The 19,759-nt window shown below is 40.6% G+C and overlaps 1 protein-coding gene across 6 annotated transcripts in view; it reads left to right on the top strand.

Moving 5' to 3' along the window:
• Positions 1–1,165: 1,165 nt before the first annotated feature.
• Positions 1,166–19,759, top strand: part of LOC113119629 (adhesion G protein-coupled receptor L1-like) — a 31,649-nt gene continuing 13,055 nt past the window's right edge. For 3 of the 6 annotated variants that reach the window (XM_026289641.1, XM_026289565.1, XM_026289269.1), the window contains exons 1-9: positions 1,166–2,356; positions 8,881–9,014; positions 9,094–9,307; positions 10,324–10,433; positions 13,239–13,253; positions 14,307–14,514; positions 14,597–14,861; positions 14,938–15,265; positions 19,383–19,679. In XM_026289641.1, the coding sequence (XP_026145426.1) occupies positions 8,945–9,014; positions 9,094–9,307; positions 10,324–10,433; positions 13,239–13,253; positions 14,307–14,514; positions 14,597–14,861; positions 14,938–15,265; positions 19,383–19,679 (1,507 nt within the window). In that variant the 5' untranslated portion in view covers positions 1,166–2,356; positions 8,881–8,944. Of the gene's footprint in view, positions 2,357–5,170; positions 5,316–7,822; positions 7,859–8,880; positions 9,015–9,093; positions 9,308–10,323; positions 10,434–13,238; positions 13,254–14,306; positions 14,515–14,596; positions 14,862–14,937; positions 15,266–19,382; positions 19,680–19,759 lie in introns of those variants that run through there. The other 3 variants (XM_026289410.1, XM_026289326.1, XM_026289483.1) reach the window with 3 other exon arrangements.

Genomic DNA, 19,759 nt, shown 5'->3' with positions numbered 1-19,759 from the left:
AACATCAGTGAGGAGCATAATGTGATGTGCTTTCCTAAAAATGAGTAACCAAGACTGCTGAAACTAATTGGGATGGCAAATCATTATAGAAGTCAATCAAACCTTCATTTCAGATGGGAGGGGATTTCTGTTAGCCAGTCGTAATTCTGCTTTAGTTCAGGCATTGGATATTTTCTCTGTTCACAATGAATTAATAACTGGGTGTTAATGGAGAAGACATCAGAGGTGAGTTTTTGTCTTCATTTGCCTGTTGGCTCTGTGGTTGATCTTTATTGATACACATACTCTATTTAAGTGGACGAGGCTGGATGCGAATGTTCATCAACATGCAAAAGCACAATCATCAGTCGACCACGGAGCCATGGAGGGATTTTAGAGGTTTGCATGAAAGCAATGCAGGCTTCCTTACACAAATGATGAACGATGGATGACTGAAGCAGTGAAGAGAGTCGTCCTTATCTTAACTTCCTCTGAAGACACTGATAGACTCGTACAGTGAGTTTGAGTTGGGTACTTTAATCGTTTGGTTTCCCCTTACCCTTTTACACACTTTTAATCTTGGTCAGTGAAATCCATTACAAAAATGGTTTCACCTGTTTTACATTTTGATGATCTAGACAATGGTGAAACAAAATCCATTTAAATTATATATATAAAAAAATATTAGGTAAATAGGTAAATATCAGAAGAAAATTTTTATTTTATTTTACACCACGTCAAGTTATATATGTTCAATATCCTGTATTTTGAATTCATATGTATGTATGTATCTATATCAAGAGTTTAAATGCAAAAGCATCTATGTAGCATCTGAAATTTTCTTTCTGAAGCTTTTTTTCCTCGGGCTCCTATGTGTATGTTCAGTAATTAACTGTAATGGCAATTAATAGTTCTTATTTAGAAGTAAAGTTTTTATTAATAGGCAATTAACAGAAAATGCAAACATAATTTAAGGTTATAAAAGCACTAATAAAGAGAATTGACAATACATTATAAATAACAATAAAGTCATGCAATATACAGAAAAAGATAATTGAATTGTGAATTTGCATAATCTGCTATTTACAGATGAAAGATTGGATAGGTTATTTGTGTGTGTGTGTGTGTGTGTGTGTGTATTTGCCATAGAGATATATAGGATATATATGACACAGAGAGAGAGAGAGAGGGAGAGGGAGAGAGGGGAGTGAAGCAGGGCGTTCGTGTTCTCTATTGAAGCCATCGCATTGAGTCTCTCGCGCTCGCTCGCTCGCGCCTGCCGCATCGCATGCAGCACAAACGGGGAATAGCGTTTCTCTCCCGTCAGGAAGCGACACGCGTCTATAACAGAGAAAATCGTTCTGATTCGGGGATGTGTTTGATCGAAACGGCGAGGCCTGAGGCAGCAGCAGAACCCGTGACAGACGCATCTCCCCTCCACTGATCTGAGCTCTGGGATCTCCTGCACTGAAGCAGCATCACCACACCTGTCCTCTGCATATTAAACCCAACAGACACATGTGGACGCGGGCTTTATATTCCTAAATATAGTGTGTTTAGTCGTCGTGTATCTGTGATTTCGGCCGTGGTTCATCAGTTGTTCTGGATGTAAGCCGGCTGTAAAGGGAGCGGCGTCAGGCGGGATTCTGCGTCTGCAGCAAACAACGCGTGTGTTTTTGCCTTAACTATTTTTTTCCTTTTTTTTAATATTACTATTTTTTTTTTATTTCAGTGAAAATTGTCTGCCAGACAAGGATCGCCCTTTGTATGCTCGTGCACGGGGAGCGGCGCCAGACGGGATTTTACAACATGCAATATATATTTTAACCTCAGCTCAGTTCCTCATTATTAATATTATAACCTTTTCAGTGTTTCTTGTCCAATGAAAATCCCGAGTCCGCCAGAAGAGGATCACCCTCAGCTCTCATTGCAATACCCTTGACGATCAACAGTTCGTCGCGTGAAGCCGATCCCACGCGATTATTAGTCGGAGCGCGCGACGTCGAGTCGAAGATTTCCCGCTGGCGCTCACCATGACTAATAAACCAAAGCGATGGTCGCCTTCACTCCTGGATGCTCGTGATGGTGTATGGTGATTCGACTCTTAGACAGGGTCAGGAGACTGTATTCACATTGGATTATATCATTACCTGTGTTCATCATTCCTCCTGTGTTTGAGACTGAAGACGAGCTGTAAACTGGATTATTAGGATTTTGAACATCATGTGTTTGGCCCTTTGATCGTCTGGGAAGATGGCAGCTTATTAAATTTTAATCTTGATGCATTGTGGCGACACGGGAGGAGAAGAGGAGAAACTAGTGACTTGGGGAGGAGAGGAGAGAGGAGAGAGGAGAGGATGTAGGGTGGATACACAAGGTAAGAATGAATGAATGTTCAGTCCTAAACACACACATCTTCATACACATGTTAATGAATACACAGATCACAATTCTATTGTTGTTTTTTTCCACAAGTATTTTAAAATATACATAAATAAAACATATATATAGGGTGTGAATCAAGGTAAACTGGGACACCTTGGCCATTGAGATGACCAACTTGCCTAATTATCCTTAATTTACACACACTCTCTCTCTCTCTCTCTCTCTCTCTCTCTATATATATATATATATATATATATGTGTGTGTGTGTGTGTGTGTGTGTGTGTGTGTGTATAAATACACACACAACTGATAACTGAATTCCCCACCAAACACATATTTTACTTGCAAACTCTAAATTTATCGTACATCTGAGGACACACATACACATATAGAAATACAGATCATTGTGCATACACACTTCACTCACACATAAGCACACATTCTTGCATGCTTAGAGCTATATTTCATGCACACACACACACACACACACACACACACATTGTGGTCATTTTTCATTGGGTGTAATTGAGTTACAGGCCAAAGGCGAGTCGTACACTGCGGCGCGTGAGTGGTGTGTAAATGTGCTGGCGCCACTGACTGCTGGTGCATTCTGACAGACCTCCATCTCTCTATCTCTCTCTCCACCCATCATCTCCTCCATCTCCCGCACACACTGTATCTTTCCCCTGAGCAATGCATGAGCCCTAACTAGTGCATTTGGATAAGCCTTAAGTGAGCTAAATCTGGAGAAACACCCCTTCATTTGTCCGATTTGGGAAAATTATTCATAAATAAAACAAATAATGTTTTCATTGTCTACAGAAGTGAGCTGAATCTGACAAAACCAGGACATCTGTTAGTACTTATTCAATCCTGGAGTCTAGGTTCGTTTTAGACCATATAACAACAAAACGAGTCTTCTTTCTTCCCCAGATGCAGTTAAGTGCATTTGTTACTGTGATTAAGAGACAGACACATGGAGAAAGGAGTGTTTGTTTAAAAAGAGCATGTAATGATCTCGTGAAGACTCACGGATGGTTGAGCGAGCAAAGATTCACATGCAAACACACAAAAACACTGTACTAGTCAAAGTGGATGAAGAGCAGAAGAGAATCCCATATGTCACTTCTGCTGTTGGCTTATTGGTATCACAGTATATGTATCTATATATTCAGCCTGGGATGAAGAGGTTTGTGCAGCAGTAGAATAAAAACTCAGACGTTCAGTCATGAATACATAGACACAGACCAACTGACCCGGAGCTGGTGGCCAGAATCTTATATATTTGAGTTTGTATTTGTAGCGTTACATAAATAACTATTATTTCTGTATCCTTCTTCTTTTGCCGTCTCATGAGTTTAGATGTCCCTGTTGTAAAACTTCTTTCTCTTACCCCAGTGTAGTGTCAGAAGCCGTTAATAAGCTGATCTCCAGGAGAACTGTAATCTGCTGTGCTTTCAGAGCATCAGTGTTTGGGAAACCTGTTTGAGAACAGCCATTATTCTCGCAGTTTGTTGGTGTTTCTTGATGTGCACAGAGTCCCCATCGGTTTAAATGTGTTAAGCCTTCATAATCAATCTGTTTCCTCAGTGACAATCACATTAGATTGTTAGAATATCTCAAATGTCACTTGGCCAGTCTGCACTGTGATTTAGTCCTGAGATATACAATTGAGTTAAAGCGGAGAGTTGAAACAGGAGAATCATTATGTACTCTCTTATCAATAGTGATTGCTAAAATGTTTTTTTTTTTTGTTTGTTAGAATAAGTAATTGAATTGAATTGAATAAGTAATTGGCAGTGTTATTGCAATGTTAATATTTTTGCAAGGCCTGCTGGTTTCTGCATTTTAAGGCTTCTCTAGGTCTATGTTGTCTTTAACTGAAGCCTTATGTTGTTGCATTTATTTCTTTTCTAAGTAGCTGTTATGTAATTGAGTCAGCCAGTCATTACTGAAAATAAACTCTTTAGCTTTGACTGGATGCAAGACCTGATCCATCTGTCGGGGTTTATTTAGCTATAATAATCAGTGTTCCTCAAGACTGTGGACACTTGCTCATTTTATTAGTATTATTTTTTTATTTTTTTATTATTATGACTGTTGAACACCGTAAGCTTTTGCTTCACTATCTTCATTATGTTAAAAATACTCATATTTATGTGTGTCTGCAGAACTGCTGTTCATGCATTTAAGCAAAAGCCTGTAGTACAAAGGATTTTACAATCATGAGACACATAAATTCAGTTTGAACTTGTAATTGGAAGTATATAATATGCATACAGTTTCATTATTGCAGGCATAAAATGCACATACAATCTTAAAACTTAATTATAATGTATTTCATCACATTATTTTGTTCTTCAGTCTCAGAGAAAGTTATCAGCCAATGCTAATAATCCAAAAGTCTTTTTTCTTTTCTACCATACTACTGTATCACAGCAATCTTCATGAGCAAAAGCAATGTGAACAGACTCGTCCGTGTGTTTTTGGTAAAGCGCGCATGTGAAGAAATGTTTGTGTTTGTGATGTTTCATTAACATGTTTTGTCTTTGTTTTTATTTGGGTTCATCAGTTCCTCGTTTTATGCCAATCTCTGAATCAATTAAAGAAAAATGCTCTTGGAAACATGTCACATTGCGAAAGTAAAACTGTTTGTGACTGTAGTTTGATGTTGACTTTGAGACAAACTGCAGCTGTGTATTCCTCTGTGTGTGTGTGTGTGTGTGTGTGTGTTGTGTACAGTGCTGATGAGAGTGGTGTGTTTGTTTATGTCTCTGACACAGAGGGTGAATTGAGAACAGAGGAGTTTTCTCAGCATGAGGGTGAATTAGAGCAATTACTCTAGGCTGATTACTGCACACAATCAAGTGTGGGGAAACTCTCCAGATGAAGCGCTGCTCTGTTGGGTTTGATTCTAGCCGCTCCAGCAGCGAGTGCTCCACAAACACAGGTTTGATCACAACTGTTCGCACTGACACACAAACACAGGGATATTTGCCTGGAACTCATCCACGTGAACCGCTTCTGTTATCTGGGAGAACTCGACACAGACCGATTTTAATTAGACTTTGACATTTAATTACACTTGAAGGCAAATTCATCTTTAATAGTCAAGGAATAACATTTGGGTCTCATGAATGTTTTCAGATATACTGTTCATACACAGTCATCTTCCATTTTTACTGATATCGATTAAACCTATTCAGATGTTTTCTGCTGGAGGATAAACCTTGGGCAGAGAAGATATGATTAGTTTTTCTCTGCGTGACTTGCACTAATTAGTTTAACTTTTATTCGGAGAGTGATAATGACAATTATTTAAGGCGTGAGTGTATGCAATTTTAATTCCAAATGTAAGATTCTGGTTGATGGATGATAAATGTAATGTGAATATATTAAACTGAACCAAATAGTAAAAGGTTAATATAGAAATAAAACCGATTAAAAATATTTATAAAAACTACATTAGTACCTCATTGATTCTAAAATAAATCTGCACTGATAATGTCGACCACAAATGTTATTTTTCATAATTGTTTTTAATAATTAATCCTGTGTTTTTCTCTTTTGTGTGTGTGTGTGTGTGTGTGTGTGTGTGAGGGTGAGTCAGTCTCTAGTGTTTGGCTGGTACTAAAGTAGAAGGTGTTATTTGCGCAAGTCACTGAGTCATTAGGGATCCAGTGTGTGTGTGTGTGTGTGTGTGTGTGTGTGTGTGCGTGCGTGCGTGCGTGCGCCCGTGTGTGTGTGTGTGTGTGTGCGTGCGTGCGTGTGTGCGCCCGTGTGTGTGTGTGTGTGTGCGTGCGTGCGTGTGTGCGCCCGTGTGTGTGTGTGTGCGTGCATGTGTGTGTGCCAGTGTGTGTGTGTGTGTGTGTGTGTGTGTGTGTGTGTGTGCACCCGTGTGTGTGTGCACCCACGTGTGTGTGCGCCCGTGTGTGTGTGCATGCGTGCGTGTGTGCGCCCGTGTGTGTGTGCGTGCGTGTGTGTGCGCCCGTGTGTGTGTGTGTGTGTGCGTGCGTGTGTGTGTGCCAGTGTGTGTGTGTGTGTGTGCACCCGTGTGTGTGTGTGTGTGTGCGTGCGTGCGTGTGTGCCAGTGTGTGTGTGTGTGTGTGTGTGTGTGTGTGTGTGTGTGTGTGTGTGTGTGTGTGTGTGTGTGTGTGCGCACCCGTGTGTGTGTGTGCACCCGTGTGTGTGTGTGTGTGTGTGTGTGCACCCGTGTGTGTGTGTGTGTGTGTGTGTGTGCGTGCGTGTGTGCCAGTGTGTGTGTGTGTGTGTGTGTGTGTGTGTGATCATGAGGGTCACAGTGAGTTATATGTGTAGTTATAATGTGCAGTAGTGTGCTGTGGAGGTGTTTCAGCACACAGGCTGGTGATTGGCTGATCTTCAGCCGTCTGTGCTCTGTGTCAGAGGGAGAGGATGGCGTCTGTGTGACGCTTGTGTCTAGACTGATCAGTCGTACAGGGCTCTGTGTGTGTGTGTGTGTGCGGTTTGTATGTAGCCAACTTTATTTAGTCTGTATCATGTTTCTGATTTCCATAAGCCAGTGAGGATCTAAATATGTCTCCTCTTAATTTGTTTAGAATCAGTCAGTATGAATGTGTGTGTGTTTGTACCAGATCTGAGCTAAATCTGACTAAGTCTGCTTTTGAGAATACCCAAAACAGTATATGTGTGTGTGTGTGTGTGTGTGTGCACATAAATATATAGAGTAAAAATGGAGAAAGGTTTCTGTTAGTGTTTTGTTGAGCTTGTAGTATTTACATAGAACTATGTATATAACATATATTGAAAGTCTATGCAATTTCACAATTTTGATAGATGAGGAAGTGTGTGTTATTGCTATTATATTTATTATATTTATCTAGTGATTATATATGAGTTATAAGATTGAATTCAATTCAAGTTTATTTGTTTATTGCTTTTTACGATACAAATCATTATAAACCTCAGTTTGTGCACGTATGACAGGATTTTTTCAGAAAAAGCTTTGACTAGCATCATCTGAGGTCCTCTGAGGGTCAGCATCATCTCTTCTCAGGTGTTCTGGATCCAGACTGGAGCTTGTGTAAATCCTAGTTACCACGGGATGAAGATCCAGCAGAAACAGAGAAACAAAATACAGACATCATTAGCATAGCTGCTGATCCAACAAAGTAAAATTAGTTTAACCCAAGCTAAAGAATAAAAATGCACATTTGATCAGATGCAACTACACTCACAATTTAAGAGATACATTATTCGAATGCTTGGCGAAAGAGATGCGTTTTTAATCTAGATTTAAACAGAGAGAGTGTGTCTGAACCCCGAACATTATCAGGAAGGCTATTCCAGAGTTTGGGAGCCAAATGTGAGAAAGCTCTACCTCCTTTAGTGGACTTTTCTTTCTTAGGAACTATCAAAAGTCCAGTGTTTTGTGACCTTAGGGTGCGTGATGGGTTGTAGCGTGGTAGAAGGCTAGTTAGGTACGCAGGAGCTAAACCATTTAGGGCCTTATAGGTAAGTAATGATAATTTGTAACTGATACGGAACTTAATAGGTAGCCAGGGCAGAGACTGTAAAATTGGGGTAATATGATCATATTTTCTTGACCTCGTAAGGACTCTAGCTGCTGTATTTTGGAAGAAGTAGGACAACCACCTAGCAGTGCATTACAATAGTCCAGTCTAGAGGTCATGAATGCATGAACTAGCTTTTCTGCATCAGAAACAGATAACATGTTTCGTAGCTTGGCAATGTTTCTAAGATGGAAGAATGTTGTTTTTGTAACATTGGAAATATGATTTTCAAAAGACAAGTTGCTGTCTAATATAACACCCAGATTTTTGATGTCAAATGTTACTTAGCGTTATAGCAATATGTGTCTTTTTTACGATCAGACTAGCACTGACTGTATTCGCTTCAGTTTTTGCAAGTATAATTTGTAATATCACATTTATCTTGTAGATATGATATGATATGTGGATACTGATCTAAAGAATGCATTTGACATACTATGGTTGAATTATTAGCACAAACATTTTCTCCATTTCTCTTCTGAAATCATTGCTAATATATCGTCTTGCATTGCTAGACATTGATCAGGAGTCTGATGTGAAGCGGAGCCGCTTATTATACGGCTGCTTAGTGAATGAATGAATAAGATATGGACATAAACTATTGATTTGAGTCTAAATGATTTTATGATGTGAGAAGAAGGAGTGGATTGATGAAGTGATACACTGGTATGCATTCAGGATTATATTTTCCAGATATATCCACCCATAAACCTGGATATACGAGGATTGAGTGTATATTATAGTGAGTGTATTTCCACAGTATCTGTCACAGTATTCCAGCCTGATGATCAATAAACACAGCGCTCATATTAGTGTGAGCACTGACCTACTTCACTGCAGTTAAGATGCATTGTCCTCTCGTGTGAATATAAATGAGGAACTAAATATGAATGTGAAGTAGTAACCTGAAGCCATCAGTCGAGGAGTTACTTCATTATATCAAGTTATATTCTGTCTCTGCAGGTTCATCTGTTGTTTCAGGAGACTGTCCCGCCCCTTTCATCTGGTCCGTTCCTCTGTGGTTACCATGGCGCTGTCACCCTGGTTACTGTGGGTGTGTCCTGTGCTGCTGAGCAACATCGCCCCGTCTGAACAAGGTGAGTCCTGCACCCTGAAACACCGGGTCCAGACCCCAGAGAGGAGCCGGCGGTGACGCTGTGTGTCTGTGATCGTCAGCTCTGAGTCGAGCGGCCATGCCCTTCGGTCTGATGAGGAGAGAGCTGGCGTGTGAGGGCTACCCCATCGAGCTGCGCTGCCCAGGAAGTGATGTCATCATGATCGAGACGGCCAACTACGGCCGCACCGACGACAAGATCTGCGACGCCGACCCCTTCCAGATGGAGAACGTGCAGTGCTACCAGCCAGACGCGTTCAAGATCATGTCACACAGGTGCAGATCACGTTCAGATTCAGATTCTGTCAGCTGTCAATCACTGTAGGAAGAGCATTCATATACATATATGGGTGTGTGTGTGTGTGTGTGTGTGTGTGTGTGTTTGGAGGGGTTCTGTTGCTCTAAAATGGGGTTTCATGTAGTTCCTCAGTATTTGAGACTCAAAAGGTCCCATAAAATGGAAAATATAAATATGATTTGGGACAAAACTGTGTCCAGAAGTGAGCTAAATCTGAGACAGTCTGTCTTTGGGGTAATGTGAGGATGCTCTCATTTCATAAAATGATTTTTACTATAAGTGAAAATAATGTGTTAGTCAAAACGATTAGCTTTATATGAAGACACTGTAAGTATGTGATATGTGCGGGTGTGTGTGTGTGTGAATGAGATTATGTGTGTGTTTGAGTGTTCTGGCGTCGGCGTGTCTCCCCAGTGTTTGAGCTGCTGCTGTTTCCTAGAAGAACAAATCAATGTGGCTTCACTCTGTCCATTCCACAGAGAGAGAGAGAGAGAGAGAGGGAGAGAGAGAGAGATGAGCAGATCTAAGTCTGAAGTGTCTCTCAGAGCTTCTCATCATCATCAGTCTGCTGTCTCTGGGGACTCTTCTCCTCTGTGTGGCTGTGGAGCAGTGCCAGACAACACTACTGATGATCATGTGTGTGTGTGTGTGTGTGTGTGTGTGTGTGTGTGAGTGTGTGTGTGTGTGTGTGTGTGTGTGTGTCATATCAGGACACAGCTCTGTATAATGACATGGGTATGACACAGGTATTACAAGGAGAGGGTGACTTATGAGGACATAACCCATGTCCCCATTTTTCAAAACACTTATAAATCATACAGAATGAGTTTTTTTGAGAAAGTAAAAATGCACAAAGTTTCCTGTGAGGGTTAGGGTTAGGTGTAGGGTTGGTGAAGGGACATAGAATATACAGTTTCTACAGAATAAAAACCATTACACCTATGGGATGAACACACTTTACACAAAAACAAACATGTGTGTGTGTGTGTTTCAGGTGTAATAACAGAACCCAGTGTGTGGTCGTCGCTGGGGCAGATGTGTTTCCTGACCCCTGTCCTGGCACTTACAAATACCTGGAGATCCAGTATGAGTGTGTCCCTTACAGTGAGTAACACACACTCACACACACACACACACACACACACACACACACACACACACTACAAACTCTCTCTCACACACACATACACACACTACACACTCTCTCTCACACACATATATTTTTTAAGTAACAAAAACTTTTTTTTTTACTATTTAATTTAGTTACTTTTAGTTTTGGTAATTTTGTCATGATTTTTGTCATTGTATCATTATTTTTTTAACATTTACGTATGGTTTTTATTATTTTTTATTAATTAATTTAAATTAGTTTAATTGCAGTTATTTTGATACTTCTACCACCATTTTTTATGGATTTGGTTTATTTTTGGTTTATTATAGTTATCTATAATAACCCTAATAACATACAAACATACACACACACACACACACACACACAAATTGTTTTTGACATTTTACATTTTTTTCCATTCTTCATTCTCTCCTCTTCTCTCCTCTTCTCTTCTCTTCTCTCAAGCCTTGTTTATACTGTCGTTTCATGCCACTGTGAAACGATAACCCAGTGGCATTATTTTTGCCAATCTGAAGTTAAAATCATCTAAATGACCGTTTGGAGACCACTTCATCTCCTTTAGCTTAAAATAACTGTATTTCCTGCAATTACATTTAAACACACCTTACATTTCACAAAAATGCTTTGATTTTACATAAAGAATGTCTTGACAGATTTTTTACGTAAAAAATCTTCTTTGTTTAAAAGGTATTTTCTCTGTGCAACGGTCACAGTGAACATATGCTGTGTTATTGCAGTAGTTCTCAGTGGCACATGTGCACCTGCTCTACTGAAGAGTATGAAAGTATAAAGCAGGCTCTTCTGTTCTTCCTCCCTCCGTCGCTCCTCTCTCCACTCCTCCGGTGGGCTTGTGCTGTTGGGCTGGGTGTGTTTTCTGTGTCCTCCTGCAGGGCGGCGCTGGAGTCTCTCTCCTCTGGGTTTGCTCATCCATTGATTCTCTTCTTGTGTTCGCAGTGCATCATGAGACGCTGCTCGTTCCTCACTGCAGCTGAACTGCAGATCACAATAAACCGTGATGAAAGTCTGATTGCTGTTGTGAAATTACAGATGTAATTTTTTAGGTTCCTCATGCACAGTGGGTTTGCTGAGCGCTGCACACTGACGCTTTCATTTCTGCCTTTATACAGGATGTGTGTGTGTGTGTGTTTGGATGAGTTTCCTCTGTCTGAAGGGACCAGACTGTTTGTGGCGCTGCTGAGCCTCTGGAGGAAACCGTGTGTGTTTGTGTTGGATATTCTCTCTCATGTAAAGTCCTGTTCACTCCGACAGCTAACGCTAACGCTAACGCTAACACAAGCTCAGCTGAAAAACAGTTTCAGCACATGACTTTCTCCACACTGGAAATTTAGCACACATGAATGAAACTTATTTGGTCATGCACATGCTTTAGTTAAGCTGTAAAATACTAGAGGTTATATATATGTTATAATATGTTGTGAATATATTCAGAGCTAGAGGCTGTTGTTGTGCTATTATTGTTAACTCAAGCTGAAACTAAAAGCAGTAAAACATTTACATTAAGTGAGATAAATTTACAAAATCACTAAACTAAACTTGAGTTAAAGTGAAATTACTAGAACTAAAACTTAATATTACTGCACTAAAACTAAGAAATATTGAAAACTAAATAAATTAATTAGATAACAAAAACTAATTAAACAAACAAAACACTAAGCTAATGAACCTGTCAAAAGCACAACTAAATTAGCAGGCTTAAACTAAATAATGATAAATAACTGTGCACAATAATATGCAGCGAAATGAATTCAGAAAATAGCTCAACCATCAGTGCCTTTCATGGCCCATTAGTGGTTTTTAAAATGGAGACAACATAATAAAAGTATGCAGTGTTCAATTACAGCACATTCATTAGCTGGCCTGCCTGATGGAGGACACACAGTTCCTGACACGCAGCGGTAATGAACGCTGTTTATTCAGGAGCGATGCACAACAGCAGCTCTCATGACACCACTGCGTCGACACATTTAATGCATGTTTGATCACGTTCCTGAAGGAATGAGGGAAGCAAATTCATTTCATTTAGTTGATGAGTGTGTCATTTCCGGCTGTGGTGTGAATGCGTCTGTCTCTAATAATCTCCTGTTTCCCGCAGCGGCCGTGCTGAACGTGTGGGGTTGTTTGGGTGGGGGGGCGGGTGGAGGGATGGAGAGTGGACAGAGTGATTGAGGGCAGATAGACGAACACCTAACCTACATTCAGATCATTAAATCCATCACACCAGCGATTGGTGGTGTTTAATCGAGGCCTAGCTAGTCCCTGTCCCTTACCCTACCATACATCACTCTCTCTCTCTCTCTCTCTCTCTCTCTCTCTCTTTCTCTCTAGCTCTACCTCTCTCTCTCTCTCTCTCTCTCTCTCTCTCTCTCTCTGTCTCTCTCTGTCTCTCTCTCTCTCTCTGTCTCTCTCTCTCTCTCTCTCTCCCTCTCTCGCTCTACCTCTCGCTCTCTCTCTCTCTCTCTCTGTCTCTCTCTCTCTCTCTCTCGCTCTACCTCTTGCTCTCTGTTGCAATATTTTCAACTCTCCTCTCTTTTGTCTTTCTCCCTCATGTGTTTCTTGTTCTGTCTCATGTCTAATAAATTTCACTTGACCTTTAAGCTTGAAAAGAAACGGAAGACTCTGCTGTTGAACTGAAATGTATCTTTTTTTCTCTTCTGTGCACCTTCTGTCTGTCTTTCACTCTCTCTCTTTCTCTCTTTCTCTCACTCTCTCTCTTTATTTATACCTCTCTCCCCTTCTCTATTTCAACGCTTGAATAGAAGTGGACCAAAAAGGTAAAGACCATGTTAAAGCCACAGTTTCTATCTCCTGTCTTGTCTCTCTCTCTCTCTCTCTCTCTCTCTCTCTCTCTCTCTCTTCTCCCTGGCCCTTGTGATGTGCTCTAGTTTGATGCAGCTCCTTTATTTTCCAACTTCTCTTGTACACACACCTTACAAACAACAGGACGAAGCTCCTCTCTCTCTTTTCTCTCTCTTCTCTCTCTCTCTCTCTCTCTCTCTTTCACACAAGCACACACGTTTTACACTCTCCCTCTTGATTTGCTTGCTGTTCAAAGCTAATTTATCCTCAGATCTAAATGACACATGTCTCTGTTCATCCCTTTGCTTCCCTCAGGACCGACCTGTTGTCATTTATTTAGCGTTTTTAAAGAAAACTCCTCCTTCTCTTTTAGTAACTGTGTGCACATGCCGTGTTCCTGAAGAGTTTGACCTCCTGAGTGTGTGGTGTGAATTGATTGACAGTTCTACCAGCCAATCCCTGTCCTCTGTGTGAATTAACCCGCATCTCATTGGCTCCAAAGGTTCCTGTAGCCCCGCCCCCTCTTTCATGACTCTACCTCAAAAACTCTAACACAATCTGAAATGTAGCAGTAAATCAGTTTATGACAGCAAACAAACTATCCATCTATCTATCTATCTATCTATCTATCTATCTATCTATCTATCTATCTATCTATCTATCTATCTATCTATCTATCTATATATCTATCTATCTGTCTGTCTGTCTGTCTGTCTGTCTGTCTGTCTATCTATCTATCTATCTATCTGTCTATCTGTCTATCTGTCTTTGTCTTTCTACCTATCTTCGCTTGCACACACTCTTATAATGGCATTGTATTTTCATCTTTTTAGAATGAAATCACTCTTTCTCACACACACAGGCACTGTGTATTCAGCAATAGGTAGTGTGAAACATGTATGTGTGTGTGTGTGTGTGTGTGTGTGAGAGAGAGTGTGTGTGTGTGTATGTGTTTGTACAATAGATCTGTTCACTAGATCTATCCTACTCCTGCTCATGTCTACCACTTTCTCTTTCTCCGTCTCTAGTTTTCGTTTGTCCTGGAACATTAATGCGAGTGTTGGAGCCCAGTTCTGTGCGGGAGGCGGAGCATCAGTCGGGGGCGTGGTGTAAAGACCCACTGCAAGCAGGCGATAGGCTCTACGTGATGCCGTGGACGCCCTATCGCACAGATATGCTGTACGAATACGCTTCCTGGGACGACTACATCCAAAACAGAGTCACCACCACCTATAAGTGAGTCTGTGTTTATACGTTTATTAGTGCGTTACAAGTTGAGCATTGTATGAGTGTTATAATGTTTCTGTGTGACCTACAGGTTGCCGAGTCGAGTGGACGGCACTGGTTTCGTCGTGTATGATGGGGCTGTGTTCTATAACAAGGAACGCACACGCAACATTGTGAAATACGACCTGCGGACTCGCATCAAGAGCGGCGAAGCTATTATTGCAACCGCCAACTATCATGACACATCGCCGTACCGCTGGGGCGGGAAATCCGACATCGACCTAGCTGTGGATGAACATGGGCTTTGGGTCATATATGCCACTGAAGCTAACAGCGGACGCCTCGTTGTTAGCCAGGTGAGAACTCATTTTAAAATAAACTTCCTGTTTATGTCTTGTCTTTCCGTAATAATAACATTGGCTTGTATCTTAGGTGAACCCATACACACTAAGGTTTGAAGGGACGTGGCAGACAAGCTTTGAGAAGCGCATGGCATCGGACGCGTTCGTGGCATGTGGCATCTTGTATGCCGTCCGTTCCGTGTACCAGGATGATGACAGTGAGGTGGGCGGAGACCTGATCCTGTACGCCTACGACACGCAACGTAACCGCGAGGAACCGGTGAGAATCCCGTTCCCTAACCCATACCAGCACATCTCCTCCATCAGCTACAACCCCAGAGACAACCAGCTTTACGTCTGGAACAACTACATCGTCCTGCGGTACCCGCTGGAGTTCAGCCCACCACAGCCCACCACAGGTGAACATTGTAATGACTCAGATGTTGCTCTTTCATTTCTCAGGAGAGTTAGGGTTGGGAATTGAAAAACAATTCCGATTCCAGAATCCGATACTTGACTCTTTCCCCACCATTGATGAGTTATCTCATCTTTTAAAAGAAAACACTTCCCCGCCATTGACAAGTTTTTATGGCTTTTTGTTTGTTATACACTTGGGGGCGCTATTACACATCTTCTGCACAAGTATAAAACCTCCCGAACAAAAACACGTGTACAAGATGGAGAAACTAGCGATCTATTATGAAACCAGATGCATATGAAAAATAATGCAATTATCAGCAATAGACAATATATAAATGAACTCGGCATAATGTAACAGAGTAAAATATTTACCCAGTCAGTGGTATATGTCGAAGCAAGCTTTTGAGGTGTTAATGGAAGCGATTTAATGGATTTATGCTTTGATAATCATACTGAATATTATCCAGATGTAGTTTTTGATAAAAAGGTAGATTTTCTCACATTTTTGCTCAAAATTATGCAATTTGTATTAAACCTATCTATATTCATATAAAGAATGAATATATATATATATATATATATATATATATATATATATATATATATATATATATATATATATATATATATATATATATTGTTTGTTTAAATGTAGAGGCTATGATCTTTAATTTGGTGTATTGCATATTCAAATATTCATACAGCAAAATATACTGGAGGCCATCAAATTTGAGGGAAAATCATCGAAATCACTGGTAGTGGCTGGCAGATTTTAAAAAAATGCTGATGGGAAAAGAGTTAAGGTCAGGAATTGAATACTTGTTGTCAAATGAAAATTTTGATTCCACCTATCAGTTCCTATTCCTATTCAGTCTAAGTACCCCAACGTTTGGCTACATTTGCGATACAAATCCAACAAAGCTAAGTATAATATCTGTGATAGCTAAACATGTTGCACGAGAGGCATCACCACCAACATGACAAAGCAATTTAATTTAATAGATCACTTAAGATCGCAAGCATGATTCAAACACCAATATGATTCTACTCCTAAATTACAATGATTTGTCTATTTCATTCATTTCATTTCATTCATTGTTGTGATCACTTGGTTAGTGCAGCATAAGATCACACCATTTAGCGACTGACACTGAAAATACTACTTGCAGTATAAGACTTTTTGTAAATTTGACATGAATTGTGCAAATGAATCTTAACTAATGAAGAGAATGTAGATGATCAACCAATTATAAACCATTTCTCTGAAATAGCTCAAAGGTTCATCTCATGAATCTTCAGTTGGAAAGCTTTATACTTGTATAAACAGAGGACAACACAGTTTTTTTTTTTTTTTTTGGTCAGACCAATAGTAAAAGTGTAACTGGGAATTCTATCCAGTCTCTTTCAGTCAATATCCCACATACAGTAATGTGTAAATGTATACTTTTGAAATGTATATATGGCATACATAAGCATATGGCATACTGTTCAATAAAATAACTGTCATCCAAAATGTTGCCATACTTTACATCAGGTAAAACTAACAAAGGACACTGTTATATAACAACACGACTAAGCATTTTGACATTTTGTTTGTGAACAATGACACGAGGACTTTTCATTCTGATGCCACCGTTATCTTCATTGACATGAATACTTACTTTTGAAAAATGAACTAAAGATTTTGAGTAAGTTACAGGCCTTTGCTGGTTATCTGTTTTATGGTGCTGTTTGTAGAAATTGTTTTGAGAAATCCACATACTTCTTGACAAATAGTAAGGATGATTCGAGCAATGCACCAAAGCGACTGAGAAAAACTGTAAGCAGGGTTAGTGCGGTCTTTGATGATGCTGCGAGCCTTTCTCAAGCAGCGAGTCTGATAGATGTCTGGGAGATAGGAGTTTATGTCCAATGATGAGCTCTGCTGTTCTCACCACTCGCTGAAGAGCAGTTTCTGTACCATACAGTGATGCAGCTGGTCAGAATGCTCTCTATAGTGCAGCGGTAGAAGTTTGACATGATGTTAGAGGAGATGCCAAACCTCTTCAGCCTCCACAGGAAGTAGAGACCCTGACGGGCTGTTCTCACTATGGTCTCTGAGTGGAGGCTCCAGGAAAGAGATGTGAATGCCAAGGAACTTGTAGCTCTTAACTGTCTCTACTATCTCTGTAGATAGTACGTGACCCTCTCTCTGTGATTTCTTGTAGTCTACGATCATCTCCTTGGTCTTGCTGACATTTAGAGAGAGATTGTTGTCAGCACACCATGTGAGTACATTAACCTCCTCTCTGAAGAATGTCTCATATCCATTAGTGATGAGTCCTAGGATAGTTGTATCGTCAGCAAATTTGAGAATGATGTTGGAGATATGATTGTGAGTGAGGATTGCCAATTCTGACCACGTGGGGTCTGCCGGTCAGGAAGTCCAGGACCCAGTTAAATAAGTGACTGTTAAGACCCAGATTTTTCAGTTTGGCTATAAGTTTGGTAGGGAAGATGCTGTTAAATGCAGAGCTGTAATCAAGGAACAGCATCCGCATATAGGTGTCTCTTCCCTCCAAGTGTCCTAGTGCAGAGTGTATGGCCATTGCAATGGCGTCATCCTTGGATCTGTTAGAATGGTAAGCAAATTGCAATGTGTCCAAGGTGTAAGGAAGAGAGGAGCAGATGTGTTCGAAGCACTTCACGATGACTGATGTCAGTGCTACAGGGCGGTATTTATTCAGTCAGGATACTTTTTTTAGGAGAACAGGCATGATGGTGGTTTGCTGAAGCATGTGGTCTTGATTGTGGATCTGGGGCTCTAGTTGTCCTGGTGCTGATCCACCATCTGGTCTGGATACGTACTGGATCCGGGTGACTGCAGTGATCCTCTGATCTGGATACAGACTGGATCTGGTGGCTACGGTGACCTCGGAACAAGAGAGAAACAGACAAATATTAGCGTAGATGCCATTCTTCTAATGATGTAGAAAGTACTTCAGGTGTTATGTGAAGTGTTCCTGGTTCCGGTTTACCTAATTAATGCAGCCTAAAAATCCTTTAACGGATTTAGATATTAGAAGCATATTAGCACGTTATGTGTAAGCCAGGTTGAAAAGATGGGTCTTTAATCTAGATTTAAACTGCAAGAGTGTGTCTGCCTCCCAAACAATGTTAGGTAGGTTATTCCAGAGTTTAGGTGCCAAATAAGAAAAGGATCTGCCGCCCGCAGTTGATTTTGATATTCTAGGTATTATCAAATTGCCTGAGTTTTGAGAACGTAGCGGACGTAGAGGATTATAATGTAACAAAAGCTTGTTAAAATAGTGAGATGCTAAAGCATTCAGGGCTTTATAAGTAATAATCAAGGTTTTAAAATCTCTACGATGTTTGATAGGGAGCCAGTGCAGTGTTGACAGAACCGGGCTAATATGGTCATACTTCCTGGTTCTATCATCAGCATAAAAGTGAAAGGTAACACTGTGCTTCCTGATTATATCTCCCAAGGATAACATGTAAAGCTCAAAAAGTAATGGTCCTAGTACTGAGCCTTGAGGTACTCCATTCTTCACTTGTGATCTATATGATACATCTTCATTCTCTGCAATTAATTGATGGCGGTCAGACAAGTACAATTTGAACCATGCTAATGCACTTCCATTAATGCCAGCAAAGTTTTCTAGTCTATTCAAGAGAATGTTGTGGTCAATAGTTTTGAATGCAGCACTAAGATCCAATAGCACTAATAGAGAGATACAACCACGATCAGATGCTAATTATATTATTATATATTATGATATGATTTTGAAATCTCTGACTTTACATTTCAAATATTGGCATATGTGAGCCTAGTTTAAGATGTGGCTGAGATCTCTTCCAAGTCTCATCCTTTTCTCATTAAAAAAAAATCAGTGAAGCAGTTGAGATCATTTGATCTTCAGTCAATTTTGTGACTTTAGATTGCAAATTTGAGCACGGTTTAAGAATTTTAAAAAGCAGGAAACTTTTGAATTCCGAAACACTATGTTTATTCAAAAATACAGGAACAAATTTTTATGACTCCAATCACATTTATGCTAAAGTCTCTGTTTGTGTTTAATCTCTTTGTACATTTATGCGTGTATCTCCTCTCAGACCCTCTCTCCACGCCTCTTCTCTCCACCACTCCTCTGAGGGCGCTCTCCACCACTTTGTCAATGGGCTTCAGTCCCACCTCCATTCCGTCCGTGACCTTCCATCCAGTTGGGGCTATAAATAGGGCTCCTGGGGGGCGACCCATCACAGCCACGGTCCCGGTGACCATTAGGCCTCCCCGCCGACCACAGGGGCCACGCACATCCATGTGTGAGGGCCGTGTGACCCGCGGGGTCCAGTGGCCCCCGACTCATCGAGGAGAAACGGTGGAGAGGCCATGTCCCAAAGGATCCCTCGGTCAGTACTTGTCTGTTTGTGTTAGATGGTGTTTCTGGGGGTTTCATGTGTGAGGTCACACTACATATGAGTCAGTACCA

Source organism: Carassius auratus, chromosome 1 (genome assembly GCF_003368295.1).
Source record: "Carassius auratus strain Wakin chromosome 1, ASM336829v1, whole genome shotgun sequence".
NCBI classification, from domain to species: domain Eukaryota; kingdom Metazoa; phylum Chordata; class Actinopteri; order Cypriniformes; family Cyprinidae; genus Carassius; species Carassius auratus.
The sequence above is the reverse complement of the archived record's forward strand: the minus strand, read 5'-3'. Positions and strand labels throughout refer to the sequence as shown.